The 18467-nt window shown below is 30.4% G+C and overlaps 1 protein-coding gene across 4 annotated transcripts in view; it reads left to right on the forward strand.

Annotated features, from left to right (window-relative positions):
* The window catches only part of LOC106884379 (protein dopey-1), a 136711-nt gene extending 119094 nt beyond the window's left edge, over positions 1-17617 (forward strand). For 3 of the 4 annotated variants that reach the window (XM_052967989.1, XM_052967995.1, XM_052968000.1), the window contains exons 27-30: positions 3614-3637; positions 15411-15575; positions 15791-15917; positions 16936-17617. In XM_052967989.1, the coding sequence (XP_052823949.1) occupies positions 3614-3637; positions 15411-15575; positions 15791-15917; positions 16936-17274 (655 nt within the window). In that variant the 3' untranslated portion in view covers positions 17275-17617. The remainder of the gene's footprint in view (positions 1-3613; positions 3638-15410; positions 15576-15790; positions 15918-16935) is intronic. The other variant, XM_052967997.1, reaches the window with a different exon arrangement.
* Positions 17618-18467: the final 850 nt, after the last annotated feature.

The raw sequence follows: 18467 nt of genomic DNA on the forward strand, positions 1-18467 counted from the left end.
GCACACATGTGGAGATGGGTGCATAGATTGGAATGCAGTTTGTATTTTTTTCCTAGTTCCCATAGTTACTGAGAAAATCGATTAAAACTATTTTCAAATGGAATGCCCCTGTTTGTTCTGCCATTAAAACAACCAGTTCCTCACACAGCTGGCACATGCCATTTTGCTAGCAACAAGGGGAGTACAAGGTAACAGTCAGCCAAAGCCATTCATACATACATACATTACCTCTCTCTCCTTTTCTCTGTCAGTCACTTAGACATTTACTCACCATAAAAAGTGAATATAAAAAATTTCAGTTAACTCTCTCTCAGCCATACATAGATACATACATACATACATAACATGCGAGTGTGTGTGTCACTGAAGCCATTCATACATACATACATAACCTCTCTCTCTCTCTTTTCCCTGTCAATCACTCACACATTCACTCGCTATAAAAAGTGAATAAAAAATTTCAGTTATCTCTCTCTCTTTCCTTCTCTTTCTCTCTCTCACATACACACACACACCAGCAACATTACTCTCTCTGTCTCGCACACCCCATCAAATACACATACACACAAACACTCACACACACACACACACATGCACGCACACACATCAATTCTTCTGCTTCACACCAACTTCAAAAGAACTTCACTTACACAATTGCGCTCTCTCTGTCTTTTTTGCTTTCATGCCGACTTCAAAAGACCCCCTTTCTCTCAACCCCATATTTAAAAAAAATACTTTTTTACAGAAACTGACGATCATCTTCAAAAATGTAATTAAACATGTGGTTTGTAAGTGACAATCATGTGTTCCCATATTGAAAGATCGCCCAATGTTTTAATGATTAGACAGAGGTCCAATAGAATAGCTCTCAGAAACAGACTACGTAAAATTCGTTCTTCACAACTCCTTAAGCTGTTTTCTGATGAGGGCAGGGAGTCAGGTAATTTTCATACAGCTGGAGGCTCCAATCGAAACAGGGGACCCGAAATGATAAGGTTGAGAAATACTGTTATAGATTATGCCTAACCGAAAATGATCACAGCCACATCATCCAAACAGACCGGGTTTAGCTGCTAGTATATATATAAAGCGCAATTTATTCGTGATCAAAAGTGTTTGAAAACCGAGGTCCTACTGTATATATATATATATATATATATATATATATACATATATATATTATCATCATCATTGTTTAACGTCCGCTTTCCATGCTAGCATGAGTTGGACGATTTGACTGAGGACTGGTGAAACCGGATGGCTACACCAGGCTCCAATCTGATTTGGCAGAGTTTCTACAGCTGGATGCCCTTCCTAACGCCAACCACTCCAGTTTTAAGTTCTATTCTTCCTACATTTGCCACTGTGTGAAACTTTCCTTCATGAATATTTTAGATGTATTTGAAACTGTTCTGAATAGAAGAGTTTATAATTAAGGAAGAGCTGGAAAAAATAAAAAGAACTAAGGGCTTGTAAAGTAATTCAGTATTATTTGATAAAGCTGAAACAGGACATAAAATGTAACCAATAAGAGAAAAGTTCAGATTTATGTACTTCCGTAGTTTATTTGTTTTTTTTTTCTCCTTATTGACATTTATACCCAGCTTCTTCAAGACATCACTTGATTCTGGTTGCATTCTTTACATCTTTTAAAAGAAATTTTGTTTTTATTTTTATTTATTTACTTATTGGTTTGGGTCTACTTACCACTAGGGATTTTTATTAAGCCTCAAATAATCAGTGAAAAAACAACCACTAAAATAAATTTTAAAAGCAATTTTATTGCTTGCTGCTTACTTAGTGAAAATACATTTTATATGTTTTGTTGTTTTTTTTCAAACTTTTTCAAACAAGACTTTGTTCTGTTATAAATAACGAGCTTATAACAATTATATCTAATATTGATGATCTAATCCTGTACAGCTAAATTATGCAGCTTGTCTCATTTGTTGTCAATTTTTATTTATAGCCAATATTGTACATTATCATTCCTTTTATTAACATCTCATTCTAAAGGAGAAAAAAAAAATAACTCAGTCCATATTCTTGTTAGCATGGAATAACAGTTGTGAAACAATAAAATTTGTATGTAAGTAGTAAAAAGGAAATATTTGTTATGCTTTAGAAAATATACTCAGATATATTTTACTGCTAAGGTACGTCTAACCCTTTAGCATTCAGATTATTTTGTTAAATGTAATGCTTGTTTATTCACATTATTTTGAATGATCATGTTTTATCTTGTAGCTTCAAGATTTTGATGATATGATTGTATATTTTTAGAACAACATTGTAGCATAAGTGTGAGAGATAGAATCTGGCTGATTTGAATGTAAAACAAGGATAATATTTGGGCCAGATATGGTTGGTTTAAATGCTAATGTTAAGAAACTTTTGGCATCAACTTGACTTCAAGGTGATAAGTTGTGATGTGTTCTTCAGTCTATGCATTCACTTCTAAAGTATAGATGTCAGCATGACACTGTGGTTAATGAGTTCACTTTTGCCACATTGGGTTTTGGCTTGACACCATTGTACATCTTGGGCAAGACACTGCTATCTCAACCTTGGGTTAATCAAAGACTTGTGAGTGAGATTTGGTAGACTGATCCTATGTGGAAGCATAATGGATGGATGAACTATTCCTCTCTTGGGGAACAGACTTAACCTGTCGCCCAGTTTAACACTGCCATCTGGTAGTTATTGTGTGCATTTAGTTGTTTTCACTTTGTTACAAGCATTTGAGTTAGATCTCTAGTCTGTGGATAAACATTCTCCCTTCTAATCACCTGACCCAGAAGCCCTGGAAAGAGTCATGGATACCGCCTTTCTTTCTTTGACAAAGCAATAAAATGATTGAAAATAATAAATAATAAAAAAAAAAGAATAATATGAGATCACAATTGTAATTGTTTTCATCTAATTAAATTTGTAATGCATTTATACATTTATATTCCGATAGAATTTCTTTGCTGTTTTCTGTTAACTAATTATTTTCCTTTCAACTACACTTGTAACTCCCTCTCTCCCTTCTAATTAATCAATTTCATCACCACCCAGCTTTCCTTTTTTTCCCCTCACATGAGTGTACTATTATTATTCAGTTCTTAAAGGAAAACTTTGACTTGGCTGAAACTCTGGAAAGAATAGAGTCAGTTAAGTTTAAAGATAGACTGCAGAAGAAGAATTGAGAAAGCATAGTGTAGGGTAAAGTTTCTCCACTCGTTTATAACAATATAGATAATAAGTATGTTAATTATAAGTTTTGACATCTAAAGGTACATAATCTCTTGGATTTTGTCAATTTATTCTAATTGAAGTTAACGGGTATTAGTTTTATCTGACTATTGAATCATTTTATATGTTCGAAATACAGTTTACAAACCCTTGATTTGATATGGTTGCAGTTTCCATCAAAAATATGGTGAAAAATATTCAGGTGTTACGTTGTGTTGTTTATGAAGCAGAGAACATTCCTTAGAATCTAATAATTTTTTTTTTTTTTTCTTGAACAAAAGCTGCTGCAAAGGTTGCAAAATTGATGTCATTATTTTTGACAAGTAAAGATTACTCTTGTCTTCTGTCATATATATGCTTTCTCTCTTTCATGCAGAGTTTACATCAAGACTCGTTCCAGGTATCAAAACAAACCACTATGTTCCCTATTTTCCTTTTCTTTTTTTAACCTTGTTTAATCATCTTTATTTTGCCTTAGCATGTATATCTTTTAGTTCTCTGGTGTTGAAGTTACGCAGAGATATGCCGTTATCTTTATTTTCTTCCTTTGTCTATATATATCATTTATTAAAGCAAAACTGAGCTTCAAAATTTACCCTTCCATGACTGTTTACTTTCTTTTGGCTTAATTACTGTTGTTAATATGCTAAATTAACTGTGAATAAAAAAAAACTCTGTATCCCTTTTGAGTGTTAGTGTGTATATATATTGCCATAGATGCTGTCAGTATTTGTTTAGGAATAGTTTTTGTTAAGGAATAAGTTGTAAGTACATACATCATACTTTCCTTTTGTTTTGATGCCTGCTTTACAGGTTGCTGTCATTATTCATGAGGTTTCAGAATACTTTGATTATTCAGAATGTATTTAGGATAATGATTTCTTATAAATGCCAAAGGCTAGGATATAGAGATGGAAAACAGTAATGTGGCATTCTTAAACATATTAAAAACATAATGATATTATCTCTAAAGGCATTAAAAACAATGATACTAAAACATAATAATGTTAGATGAGATTATAAACGACTAAGATTTTGAAGTAGATGATATTTGATATTATTGGTATCAATTTGAGGTAGAAAAAAGGGCAACAGACATTATTGAAACCATATATCTCTCCTTTGTCAGGTGACTGTGTTACTAATTCATTTACTAAGTGGCTTCTATTTCCTCTTCTTAAATTAAGCTTGTTAGAAATGTTATTTGCCCCTTCTATATTGTACAGTTAAATGGGAAGGAAAGGTTAAAAAAAAACATCTATAGTAACTTACCTGAATAAAGAGAATAGATTATACATAGTTTGAATCTCCTCAGTTTTTGTCTCAAATTGCTGCTTAGAAGACCTAATATGAAAGGCAATTTATTCTCAGTAATTTTCAAAATTCAGATTTACAGCAGCAACCTGTGTTTCAGAGTGAAGGTATATAAAATGTCCAGCAGCAGATGTAATCTGCAACAAATAAATATTTATTTGTTTTTGTTTTTATTGAAGGGTAAATTACATTCCAATCAGTAAAACAGCTATGTGTTGACAAAAGTGTTAAGTGTTTTTCAAGTACATTTAAAGTGTGTGTTTGTGTTATTTTAAATTTAAAAAGTCTAGTAATCTTTATAATATGTTTGAAAAATGAGAAGTGCAAAACTTCAAAGTTACTGACACCTTTTTAAAAACTAAATTTTTGTATCTGCCTCACACACTGAGTTACTTATTCAGTTAATGTCTTTTGTTTTTATATATAACTAAAGCTATGTATATATATATTCTGCAGAAGCCCACATTGTTACATAGGCTATTGTAGAATAATATATATGTAACAACTACAGTTTATGCAATAACACTGGCTGTGTAACACAATCAAAGACAATTTATATGCACAATATTTATATTATATTTACGATAATTGGCTTGTAAATGTGTTTAAGATAAATATGATATTACTGATATATATTTTTTTAGAATTTATGGTGCAGTAGGTTAGCTACTGCACTTTGTGCACTGTGAGTTCAGCCATGAGCACTTTTTCTCTGATTTTAAAATAATGTTCTATTAAAACTTTAACAATGCCTTTTATAGCAGAATAATATTATCGACAGATAGTCTTAGATTTCATTCCATAGCTTATACTGTTTACTTTTGATACATAAAAATAATAGATAACCTTCTTAAGTTAAAAAAAGTGACAAGTGTTTGACAAAAAATATGGGTTTTAGAGTTTTTCTCTCTCAAGACTGCATCTGCAGTACTCCCATGTCGACTTTGTACCATTTCAAGAATTAAAAAAAAAGGCACAGTTTCATGGTTCTCTATAAACTTCCAATGATCTAATTGTCAATATAACTACAATTTTTGCTGGTATTTCTTGGGTGTATGCAATAGTTCATGTTTATCTCCATTGCCTCATCAGTTGTCCAGTATTCTTTAGTTCTTCATTTACCTCAATCTCGTATGAATTGTAAATTAAGAATAATATGGAATAGAACTTGAGCAGTTTACATAAATATTATTAGTCACATAAAAAAAAAAGTTAATTATTTCATTGAGTAACTTATCAACAAAAATTCCATCGTTGTCTCAGTATTGGCCTACTTGCTATTCTAGTGGTTAAGAGGAAATCAGTTTCATAGTAGCAGCTTTATCTTGAGTTTTTTTCAATTTTTTTAATATATATTCAGTTCCATGTTTGTGTCTGTGTGTGTCTGTGAGCAATATGATCGCTAGTTTTATTTTTTAGTTTTCATTTCTCTGGTCCAAGGGAAGAAGGGTATTTGATGTGATTGACTTCGTGTATACACTGGACCTGGAAGAAAGCATTCATATGAATAATTTATCAGTCCAATGTAGATTTTTATAAAAGATATTCTCATGCTGAAATATAAAACATGGTTTTACCGAGCAAAGAGTATTGTTTGAGTAGTCAAATCCTTTCTGTATTTTAATAGAGTTGGAGTGTTTCTAAATTTTTCATTTTATACGGCATTAAAATCTATTTATAGAGCTGTATTTCATGTATTGCAATTTGTAAATTCTGATGCTTTTCCATTTAGAATATACATGCTACTATTCACTTTAGTATTATTTGGAGATGGCATAGATTGTAGCGAGCTTGACAAAGATGCTTTACAGTGTCAGCTTACATATTTCACTGCTCTGATTTTAAATCTCACTGTTGTTGACTTTGGTTTTTGTGTCTCAAAGGAATTGATTAAATATGTACTTTAATAAAAATTAAAAAAATAGCCTCTTGCCTTGTTAAAGTAAATATCATTGTTTGTGTAATATGTACTTCAATGTAGAAAAATATGGTTTCTTGCTTTGTTAGAGTAAATACTGTTTGTACAATAAGAAAAATGAGATGGAATCCTCTTTTTTTGTGTCTTGGGAGAGTCATTACAGCAATAAGAATAACAACATATGCACAGGTTCAATTCCACTTCTTTGTTGTTAATTAGTTAAATGTCTAACCAACTAACTAATTGATAATTTGTTTAATATGCTGGTTAAACAATCAGTTGGTTGTTTCTTAGTTAAAAGTCCTTTCATTACTGTTCATGACTTTTCAGTGACTCAGTTAAATTATTATTGGTGTAATGATTCTCCCAAGACACAACTAAATTTGTTTCAACACACAAATTTACATCAAGAATCTTGCAAACCAAATACGAAAATGATTATAGAGCCTACTTAAATGTATTATTGTGTTTATTTTCGTGGTTTATATTCCAAGTTCCATCAGAAATTTTACATTGTTCCACTTTAATAAAATGTCATACCAATAACATCTTTGCAATAATTTGGAATGTTTTATTTAAATCTTGTTGACATTTTTAAGATTTAAACTTCAGTAGGCTGAATACTGTAAAGCGTTCTTCCCCATTATTTTCTTGTTATATCTGGCTGTTACTCAATTTCCTTTTCAAATTCTTTCTACTCATTCCTACAATAGTAAAAGCATTATATCTAGGCATGTTTATTTACTTTTCATCTAATCATTTCTAACTAGCTACTTTATTCATGGAAAATTTCTTCAGTTTTCATATTTTCTCATTACAATATTTATATTATTGAAAAATTTGAATGTTTCATTCAATAACAGTAATAGTGCAATCTTTCCATTGAGGATACTCATTCTTTAGAGTAATTTTATTATTTGTATTTTTCATTATCCCATAGAGCATTTAAACAATGTTGCATAAAACATAGTCATTTAAGTATGCTCGTTCAAAACCTATGAATAGAGTCAATTTCTTTAACTTTCATTTTAATGTAAGTTTACAAGTGGGAGTTTGTCTTGTTCTATTTCATACACTAGTTTTCTTACAATTTTAAGAATGTCATTTAAGTATTTATTTTAGAAGATTATGAAGAAAATCTCATGCAAATATATCAAAGAAAAGATACACAAAATAATATTGGTTGATTATGGCATGTTCATGAATTCCTTTACATTTCAAGTAATTAAATCTACCAATTTAAATTCTTTCTCAATGATGATCTAGAGCCAAACATTTTCTTTGGAGTTACTTTAAATGTCATTAGATTATAGCTAAATAGAAATCACAGTATTAAATATTAGGCTATCATTGCTAAAATCGATTAAGTTTGGATCTCATTTCACTGTCCTTGCTATTGTCTTGAAATGAACTTTTCATGCATTGTTTATATGGAATATTTTCTAGTTCTATTACTTAATGATTTATAAGAAAAGATTTTCACGAACTCCTATAATTTGTTGCCTTTTTAAAAATATATATATAAATAAACTTAATGGATAATTAGAAAATCTAAGTTGTTATAAGCACTGATACCTTGGATTAGCTTCCAGTTATATTTAAATTTCATGTTATCATGAAATGTTAAAATCTAACTAATGAGGTAAATACTAGATTTCATTTCATCAGGTTAAAATTTTATCTCTTTATATCTAAACAGCCTACAAATTTGTTAAAAAAAATTATTTTTTTAATCTGTTGAAATTGTTGCTCCCTGTGGCTTAATCCAACACCTGTTTAATATTATTTTGTGGCAAACTTTCCCCTTAAAATGTCTCTGCATAAGTTCAAAACCATATTTCCTTTCTGCCTCTCACTTTCTTTTCCTTTATGCTATTATAATTGCTATTGTTGTTGTTACTGTTGTTGTGAATGTTCATTATTGTTTTGTTTTTTTTTTCCAGTTTGTCTTAAAAATGCCTTTAATTCAGTTACTGATCTAGCCCCAAGTTGAGATCTGCCTAAGTTCACTGACATTGATTGCCTAACATTAATGGTAGTTCTATTTGCTAATTATACTTCATCAAACAGAATTGCTTGATATTCTGTTCTTATCTAATAATAAATCTAATCATGGCATAGTTTCTTATTATGTAAACTAACACTGATTACTAGAAAAAACAATCAATATAGTTTAATATTTATAGCCTCTCCTGTAATAAACTGAATGTTGAAGTTCTGGCTTTTTTTTTTTACATAACCATATTAATACAGTATAACCCAGATTAATCTAATATGAATTATGCATTACAGAATCTATTTCAATAGTTTCCTTTTCATTTTGGTACATTCTTTTGAAACCTCTTGTCATTAGTCCCTAGACTGACTGTTGTTAATGTTTAGATCTCTTTTAACAACAATACTCCTTTTTGCTAATTTGTACGTGTCTTTTTAGTATAATTTTACTTTTTACATACTCATTTGAGTTGGATGTATAGTTTCAAAGTTTTATGCTATCGTTTTCCTAATGGCATGTTTAGTGCCAACCAGCAAGAAAATATCTACAAATTGTTACAAAAAGATAAGGTGTCTTATTGCCATAGAACATGGTTGGAAGACAAGAAGTTTAGATTTTAGAGTCCCTATGCTTGAGCCAAATCATTCTCTCTGTAATCAGCATTATGTTCTTCAAAATGTTAAATTGTGACTATTATTTTAATGCAAGTTTGTAAATAACAATGGAACATTTAGTAATGGGAGAACTGACCACTGAGAGCAGAGTGAAATTTATTGTAAGATTCATATTAACTGGGGCTTCTAAATTGTACCTGACAGTTCATAAAAATATTTATTTTCAAAATATTATTTATTAAATTCGCATTATTCATGCTGTCTTTTATAATTAAAATAATCAACCAAAGAAGTGCTTTTCCTTTTTTAATCTTTGTGTTTTATAGAATTATAACATCTTTTCATTAACATTTCTAATTATAGTAGCACTTACTATTTAGGGTGTTTTATTAAGTTATATACTTTCAACAGTGGTTTAGTTTTGTAAACATTGCATATTCTAAAATTATGCTGCAAACTTTGAAAACTTCCTCGTAATGTTATATGTATTAACTATTGACAAATTTTGAGTTTGTTTCTATCTTGGCAGTAATATTATTCTGTTGCCTAAATTGAGCTGTCTTCTTTTGCTATTTTTTTCTTCTAATTTTTATTTCTATCTTTAAATGTAGTAATTGGAAAGAGGTGACATTTGAATGTAAAAAATATTATGTGTGAACTACAAATTGTATAAAGTAACTCCCACTTCTCCCCCAAATACTATTTGAAGTATATTTATCATTCTTTTGTAGAACAGTAAAAAAATATTCATTTTACTCTGCCTTTGTGATTCACAAGAATGAAGTTTCATATTAGATTAGGTTTATTACTTGTCATCTTATGCCAGATGAAATGATAAAATAATCTCAAAGGACTGCATATCGGCAACTTGGAAATGACCTATGATTAAAATACTTCCATCATGACTTATTTCTATGCTGCTATATTCTTTAACTGCTCATTTCATATGAAAAATGAAACATTTAAAATCTCCTTTTATTTCTCACAGCTAGATGTTGTGTATATTTATCATATTTTAAAACTTATGTACTTTGTTACAGTTTTAGTGAGGTTAATGACTCTTTTAGCATGGAACTGTTGCAAACATTGGGTCATAAAGTTTATAACTGTTTCTTTCATATGACTGAGTTATAAATTATGTATAAATCACATTGTCTTCAAGGAAATTTGGACACTTTGTCTTCAGCTATATTTTCTATTGCTAAGCACTTTATCTTCAAGAGCTGATAAAGTGACTTTTGGAATTTACCAGAGTATTTTTCTGGAAGGAATCTTGATGAAAGATGCAACTAATTTGCATCTTAGTCTTGAAACTAACTCCTACAGGACTACTATCATTTCATTTTAATTTGCTAGTTGGTATTACTTCAAAGCCAGACACTAAAATAGTATTTTATTTTTTGGCAAGTGACACAATTTAACTTTAGTGAACTCGAATGTTTTTCATCTATGGTTGAGTTATGTTCCAACTATATGCATGGGTGTGTTGCTATAGACATATATAAAACCTGAAAATAAAGTGACATGTTAGAACTGAGAACCAGCTGGACACTTGATGTTTATTTTGCATATCTGCACACTCTGTTTTAAGAAAATGTTTTCAACCTTATTTCAGAGTTGTGATTATTTGGCAGGTTAGTTGATTTGAGGTTGCGTGATGAAACTAAAACACATTATGGAACAGCCACTTGAGTAGTAGACTTAATCTATTACCTGGTTTAACGCCACCATCTTGAGTGCTTTAGCAGAAGTCCACTCTGTTGCAAACATTTTGGGCTAGGTCTCCCACCAATATCAAAAGCCCTGTAAAGGACCATGGGCACTGCTTTGGATGCTACTAAAATAGAAAAAAACAAAAAAACAAATGCCATTATCACCACTTTTATTTTGTGATAATACTATAAAATCAAAAGTGTTATACATTTATGACCTTGTCATTAATATAGTTACACTGTATCTATTGACTTTTAATATATGCAGTGCAATTGTGCTAGTGATCAGGCCCTAGATGTATGCATACATTGGAATTTTTTGATGCAATAAAACAAAAGTAATAACAATGGCATGCATGTCTTTGAAATGGCTATCATGACTTCTCTACTATATGCTTTCAACATTAAACTTGGTTACAAATAAAAATAGATTTCATTGCTTGGTTTAGCATTTCTCAAAGTGGGCTCTATGAAAAAAATTCTGGGTTTTGCTAGACAAGGTGTCTAAATGAAATGCAATAAAAAATGATTTTATAAAATCTGTGTTCACCATTTTTAAAAGCAAGTTGTGTTTGTGTGCATGCATGTGTGTGTGTGTGTTTGTTTTCTTTTTAATAAATTTTTTTCTCTAAAACAACTTTTTTTGCTTCATTTAATACCTTTAAAATTAGGGTAGCAAGATTCTTTTATTTTTTACCGATTTCAATCATTACACTATGGCCATACTGGAGTACTACCTTGAAGGATTTTAGTCAAACAAATCGATTCCAATGCTTATTTTTATTTTTAAGCCTAATATTTATTCTATCAGTCTCTTGCTGAACTACTAAGTTATGAGATTATAACTACACCAGTTGCCAGTTGGACAAACACAGAGACAAAGACACACACATAGATATATAGATATATATGACATACTCCTTTCAGTTTCTGTCTACCAAATCCACTCACAAAGCTTTGGTCGGCTTGAAGCTATAGTATAAGACACTTGCCCAAGGTGCCATGCAGTGAGACTGAACTTAAAACCATGTGGCTGGGAAGCAAACTTCTTAACACACAGCCCAATTTTCATAAGATCATATAAGTATTTCATCATAGTATAAGTTTAAGAACAACCGACTGACTCAATACTTTTGCTGATAAACTGAAAGAAAATAAACAAAATAGAAAGAAAACACATTAAAATCTGACTTGATGAAGAAGTCACCAGCTGTATATTGTTTTGTTGTTTTCTGTGTCCATTTACATATTTTAAAACAATAACTGAATCAAAAAAAAAAAAATGACCACATAATTCTTTCTGATATAGGCACAAGGCTAGAAATTTGTGGGGAGGTGTCTAGTCAATTATGTTGGCCCCAGTGCTTGACTGGTACTTATTTTATTGGCCCCAAAAGACGAATGACAAAGTTGACCTTGGCAGAATTTGAACTCAGCATGTAAAACTAAAAGAAATGTCACTAAGCCTTTTGTCTGAATTGCTGACTACTGCCCTTTTTGGTCATGTAATAATACTGTTGCTAAAACTTTAGTTTAAGTTTCTTCAAAGCCATGAGTCTTTCTACAGGAAGAGTATTAAACAAATAAAGCATAATTTGGAGACATAACATTTAAGTTGATTCGATGAACATATTTAAGTAAATTCAAAATAGACACCTTAAATTCCTCTTTTCATCTAGAGTAAGTTGTTGTGATGGAATGGTTACTTACTCAATTGAAACAATTGAATTTATATATATATGCTCCATCTTCCATTGGAAATAAAAAGTTTTTTCTACATTATTTCTTCATATACAAGCACTAAATCAATATCTATTGATATTCATGGAATCTCAGCTGATTACCATTCCATTTCTTTATTCCATTCTTTGTGTGTCTGTGTGCATGCATACATATGGGATTGAACTTGTGGTTGGGATGCTCAGCTCGCAATCATAAAGGTGTGTGTGTGTGTGTGTGTGTTTGTTTTTATGTTTAGTTATAATAAAGACAATTTTACATTAATCTGATGGGTTACTCTATTGTTTTATTGACTACAAATTTATCTTTTTATATAAGAATATTGTTGACAGTAACTTCAAAGTTACAGCCAGCTAAGCCATCATCTGATGATGGCTTATCTGGCCAAAACTTTGAAGTCACTGTCAGCAACATTTTGTTTAGGAATTATATATATCTACACACACACACACACACTTCTCTACATTTGTAAATGAGTACCAGTGCTGCAGCCCTTTTTTTCTTCTGCTGCCATATTATCAATGCTCACTTGGGTCAAAGAGTTGGTCAGCTGAGAGGTGTCTGTTTGCACTTGGCTATGGTTGCACCTAAAACAGTTAATGAAAGTATAAAAGATGTCAACCAAGCTTTACCCACTTGTAACAGCAACAAGCTCACAGAAGACATTTGCCCAAGGGGTCACAGAGTGGGACTGAACTCAAAACCTTGTGGTTGGGAAGCATACTTCTCAGCTACACGTGTGTGCGTTCATGTTTTGTTATCTTGAGATTGTGCTCTGGATGCAAATGAATGTCACCATCATACAAGCAGTGTTGTTAGTTTTCAATCATCTGTGAAATGTTCAGCCATTGTACTAGATGCAAAAAGTGCATCTCCTGCCATTAGAAGATCTACTTCACTGAATTTCATCTAACCCATACAAGCTTGAAAAAGTAGACATTAAAGCAATGATGGCAATATGTACCTACGTGCATGTGCATTTGAATTTAAAAGGAAAACACAAAATTACTCAATATATGGTGTATAGTCTATATTCTTTTAATTTGAAGTAGAAACTTTAATCTGTTCTTACTTAAAGCTCCAATGTTTCATGAAAGTACAGTTGTTGCTAAATATTTTATGCTGTTTAATAAGCAAAAACATAAAACTTTAAGTAATGATTGATTGAATTGTTGACTTCAAATTAAATGTGTTTTGTACATGCATATATGTATTGTGTGTGTATGTAAAATCTTCATATAATCTCAATAATTATTCTTTTTTTTTTAATTTGCTTATTACATATTGTTTCTTAAACTCTTATGCTGCTTTATTTCCACTTTTATTTTCATCAATATCTTTTAGGTTTCTGCTTTGTATAAATCCCATTAAATATTTGTTTGCTTTACTATGCTTTTTTCTTTTCTTTTCTAGAACTTATAATTTCAGTGATTCTTCTCAATTATTGAACTGTTTCTCTTTCAGCATTTTCATAGCCTCGTAGAAATATTTGATTCAAGTACAATTTCATTTTTTGTTGTTTTTTTAAATAAGTCCATGCATTTCAAAAAAATAACTGTATTATTAGTTCAGTATCTAAATTTGATATATTTAAATATTGAGAAATTATCGTTTTTATATTTCAACATAATTGTTGAAACAGAAACAAAAGATGTTTGTATATATATATATATATATATATAGTTTAAATTGGTTTTCATAAATGGTCTCAATTTTAATATTTATATTCACTTAGATTTTTTTTTTTTTTTCATTTATTTATATTTTCTAAATTTTTATATATATATAAATTTTAAATAGACTTTAATATTTCAGCTCTCACAACTATGTACCTATTCAGCACACCAGACACTGTTTCTGACTATATCCATCACGTTTTATGATCTATTTTGCTGTGTTGGAATGTATCTCCAGTGGTGTCAATACACCACTGAAGACTAAACAGTAAAATGTATTTCATAGGACCAGCCATTTAAGTAGTCTAGTTTTTATAAATAATAGCTTTCACATAGATGTTAGACAGAAAAGTAACTTTGCAGAATTCTCACTTTCTTAGCACCTGTATCTTAGAAATTATTCATGTTTCTATGAATATTTATTGCCTGACCTCAATTTTAATTATATTTTATCCTGCATTTCTCTGTAATTACTGCATTGATCTATATATTCTTCTATCAGTGACACATACAACACTAGTTTACTGTTAGTTTACATTTGTATTAAGAGTATTTTAAATTGACATTGAAGTAAAATCATTTTTATCACAATTAGCAAAAAGTAGCTTTAAATTTCTTCTTTCTTTTTTTTTTTAAAGCAAAGTCAAATATCCATTTAGATACATGGCATGAGCATTGATATACAATTGAGAAGTTTGCTTTGCAATCAAAAATACCTTGTGGTATTTAGGTATTATATTGCTTTCATGCTATGACTAGACTTAGCTATTTGATAAACCAAGGGAAATTAAAATAAGAACCAGAGACTAAGCACTGATAGCCAATATAACTGATGAAAATTTTTGAAGAAGCTCTAGCATGGCCTCATTCCAGAAACTGAACACACAGAAAGAATAAAAGAATATATGCATGTAATATAAGAAGGAAAATTGTTTAAAGTTAGGCTTCTCATAAACTTGTTAAAAATATTTATCCTTGAAAAATATAATTTTTTTTAATTTAAATTTTTTTATGGCTATCATTATAGGTAATCTTTGAAATTTCTTTAGCGAGGGCCACGTTTTATAAATGGAAAGATTTATCAAAATCTATTATTGAGCAAAATCTAATGAAATCTACTTTGAAAGAAACTGGATTAAATTTTTATCAAGTGAGTGAACTGTTTCTTGCAAAGCACATACAGTTACATTTTTCTGTTAACAGAGCTCAACTACAGAGGATAGCTGCTCTTGAATCAAGCTGGGCTCATCTCGGGAATGGTCTGAATGCTCACAACAATCCAATTTGGCTTCAGCTCTATCTAAGTGTGTGTAAATTGCTTGACATGGCATTAATCCTACCAGCAGATATTATTCCTCAATTTCAACTGTGAGTAGTATTCTAGTATATAATTCTTTGTAGTGTACAATAAAGTTATAGTATGCATTTTTTTTTTATTGCAGTATATGAAGGAAAGTAAATGTTTAATTATATAATTGTGATGAAACTAAGAACCACTTTTATATTTTCTTTTCTATTTCATGTACATTTTCCTATTGTTGTACGTGTAAGCTGAACACTCATTATTGATATTTCCCTTTCAGCTATAAATGGGCTTTCACAGGTGGACCTAGTATTGAAGAGGACCATCAAGAAGATCCAAAGCAGAACCCTAAGATAAAAAGTTTTGTCTGTCATGTAACTCGAATCAGTAAACTCCTCAACAGTCGAGTAAGTAATTCTCTCCAAATTATTCATTAATGTCTGCATCTGGTATGGGAGGATATTGTTATAGACTCAGAATGTAACCTAACAACTCCAGAGTAATTATAGGTTAATCTGGTTCGAACTTACATTGTATTCTTCTAAATGCTAACTGTAACTCTGTTACCTCCTTTATCTCCACAAAAAGGTCCTTCCTTTCTTTAAATTACAATAAACCTTTGGGCCAATGCTTAAAGAGGGCAGAGATATTTCCCTCTCATTCCAATGTAGGTAACTTTTTGCAGAAAGTGAGATACCTATTCTCCAATTAAAAAATCTGAACAAAGTAGAATATGAAAGTTTATTTAGCAATATAAACTTACAAACCATGGTTTGCAAGTTTAATAGCTTATCGTCATCATCATCATCTTAATTTAGTGGCCATTTTCCATGCTGGCATGGGTTAGACAGTTTGATTGGAACTGGTGAGCTAAAGAGCTGTACCAGGCTCCAATCTGGTTTGGCTTGGTTTCTATGGCTGGATGCCCTTCCTGATGCCAAAATCATTTTAGTAATTTCACTTCTACGTTTTAAACTTTATCTAACAATACTAACCTACTTGTCATCAGTTGGCCTTAAAATCAAGAAATATATTTCATTGCAGTTAATGCTAAGAAAGTTTAAAACATTTATCCAAAAAGGATGGCCAAAGTATTTAAGAAATCTCTTGTAATGGAAAGTTAATGATGCTTAAAATGATGTCTTTAAGAGTTTTAAAACTTTGAAGTTAGTATTATATGGAAATATATGAAGAAAAAAAAAAGAGGAATGCTGTCCTCAGAATGAATGATTTACATATAGTCTGGTGCTACATGTAAAGCAAGATAGATTTTGAGAAACAAGAACATTTTAACTGAGCAGTAACTAAGTACCAAAAGCAAGTTGTGAGAAGAAAATAACTGTAGTGATATTGGTAAAAGAATGATCATATTTAAACAAACATTGTGTGTTTATATTTAAAGCAAAACTACTTTTCTTTTGACAGATACAAGGGGAACCCTCAAGCCTAAAAGTTGTTCAAGGACAGCCACTACTTAATATGAGCCATATTAGATCTCTAATGGAATTACAACCATTTTTTAATGCTCTTTATCAAGAATCAAAAGGTTCAAAATCTACTAGTTCTTCATCTTTGATACCCTCTGAGACATTACTAACACCAAGGTCTTTCATTCCTAAATCTCGGTCTGCACCAGAATTTGATTATCGAACTACAGTAAACTCTGAAATACTTCCTTCCAGCAATTTTTGCCCTTTAAACAACCAACAAGTCATTGAAGAATATGTTAAAAAAGATTTTTTAGAGTTTTTCCCTCCATCATAAATATGCTTAATTCAGTACAAATTGTAAATGGAAAATCAAACTGGGTTCTTGTTCAGTTTGTAACTTGTTTTTATTTATGTTACCTTCCTCTTAGGGATAATGTATTGGTATCCAACCAGACTTGTCTCAAAAAAAAATTTATAATGTGAAAAAAAGCAACAGAGAAATATTCTTTTTTATTTTGTTGAAAACATGCCAGTATAGAAACACAGATATATAAAAACATTTATCATAAGAACTTTGACAATCTGGTGAAGCTGTAAATTAAAACTATTTCTGCTGTGTTTTTACCATGAGCATGATCATATGTATCAAATTTAATAAAAATATGTAAAAACAGAGATTATTGAAATTATGTTTAATTTTTGATGCAATTTATTTTTATATAATTGTTATTTCATTAACTATTAAATTGCAACTGTTATATACAAAAATGTAAATCATTATAACTGTAGGTTTGCATGTATGTGTCTCCATAAGAATAATGAATTACTACATTGTTTTATAATTCCATGAAATAAGAAATTGGTTGAATACAACTAAAGAAAAGGTTTTTAGAAAAGATTGTCTAGAAATTAAAACATTATGTGTTGTAACATTTGAATATTTGTACTTACATTTCTTAGGTTTGAGTTGTTTTTTGTTTATTATTTTACTGTAATATTAATAAAAGTTGATGTTTTTATCCTTTCATTTAAGAGAAATTATTACATAAGTATGACTTTTTTTTTCTATAAAAGAAAATTTTAAATATTTTCACTTTTTTGCAATTGGTTTGCTGCAAAAAGAACTGTATATAAAGCCAATCACATAAGAATAGCCATTGAAAAGGCGATTACACTGGTGGTGCTCCAGCATGGCCACAGCCTTTGGGCTAAAACATATAAAAGAATATAACCAATTTCTTATTTCATGGAATTATAAAACAATGTAGTAATTCATTATTCTTATGGAGACACATACATGCAAACCTACAGTTATAATGATTTACATTTTTGTATATAACAGTTGCAATTTAATAGTTAATGAAATAACAATTATGATTGACCGTTGACTGGACACTATTCAATTTTTTTTCTCCGTGTTTTTCTCCTTGTCTCCGTATTCTTTCTGTTGAAGAGCGTAGCTCGAAACATCAAAGACTTTCCGTATTCCCGAGCGTCATACTAATACATCCTTTTGTTATTTACACC

The sequence above is a fragment of the Octopus bimaculoides genome, chromosome 1 (genome assembly GCF_001194135.2).
Source record: "Octopus bimaculoides isolate UCB-OBI-ISO-001 chromosome 1, ASM119413v2, whole genome shotgun sequence".
Classification (NCBI taxonomy): domain Eukaryota; kingdom Metazoa; phylum Mollusca; class Cephalopoda; order Octopoda; family Octopodidae; genus Octopus; species Octopus bimaculoides.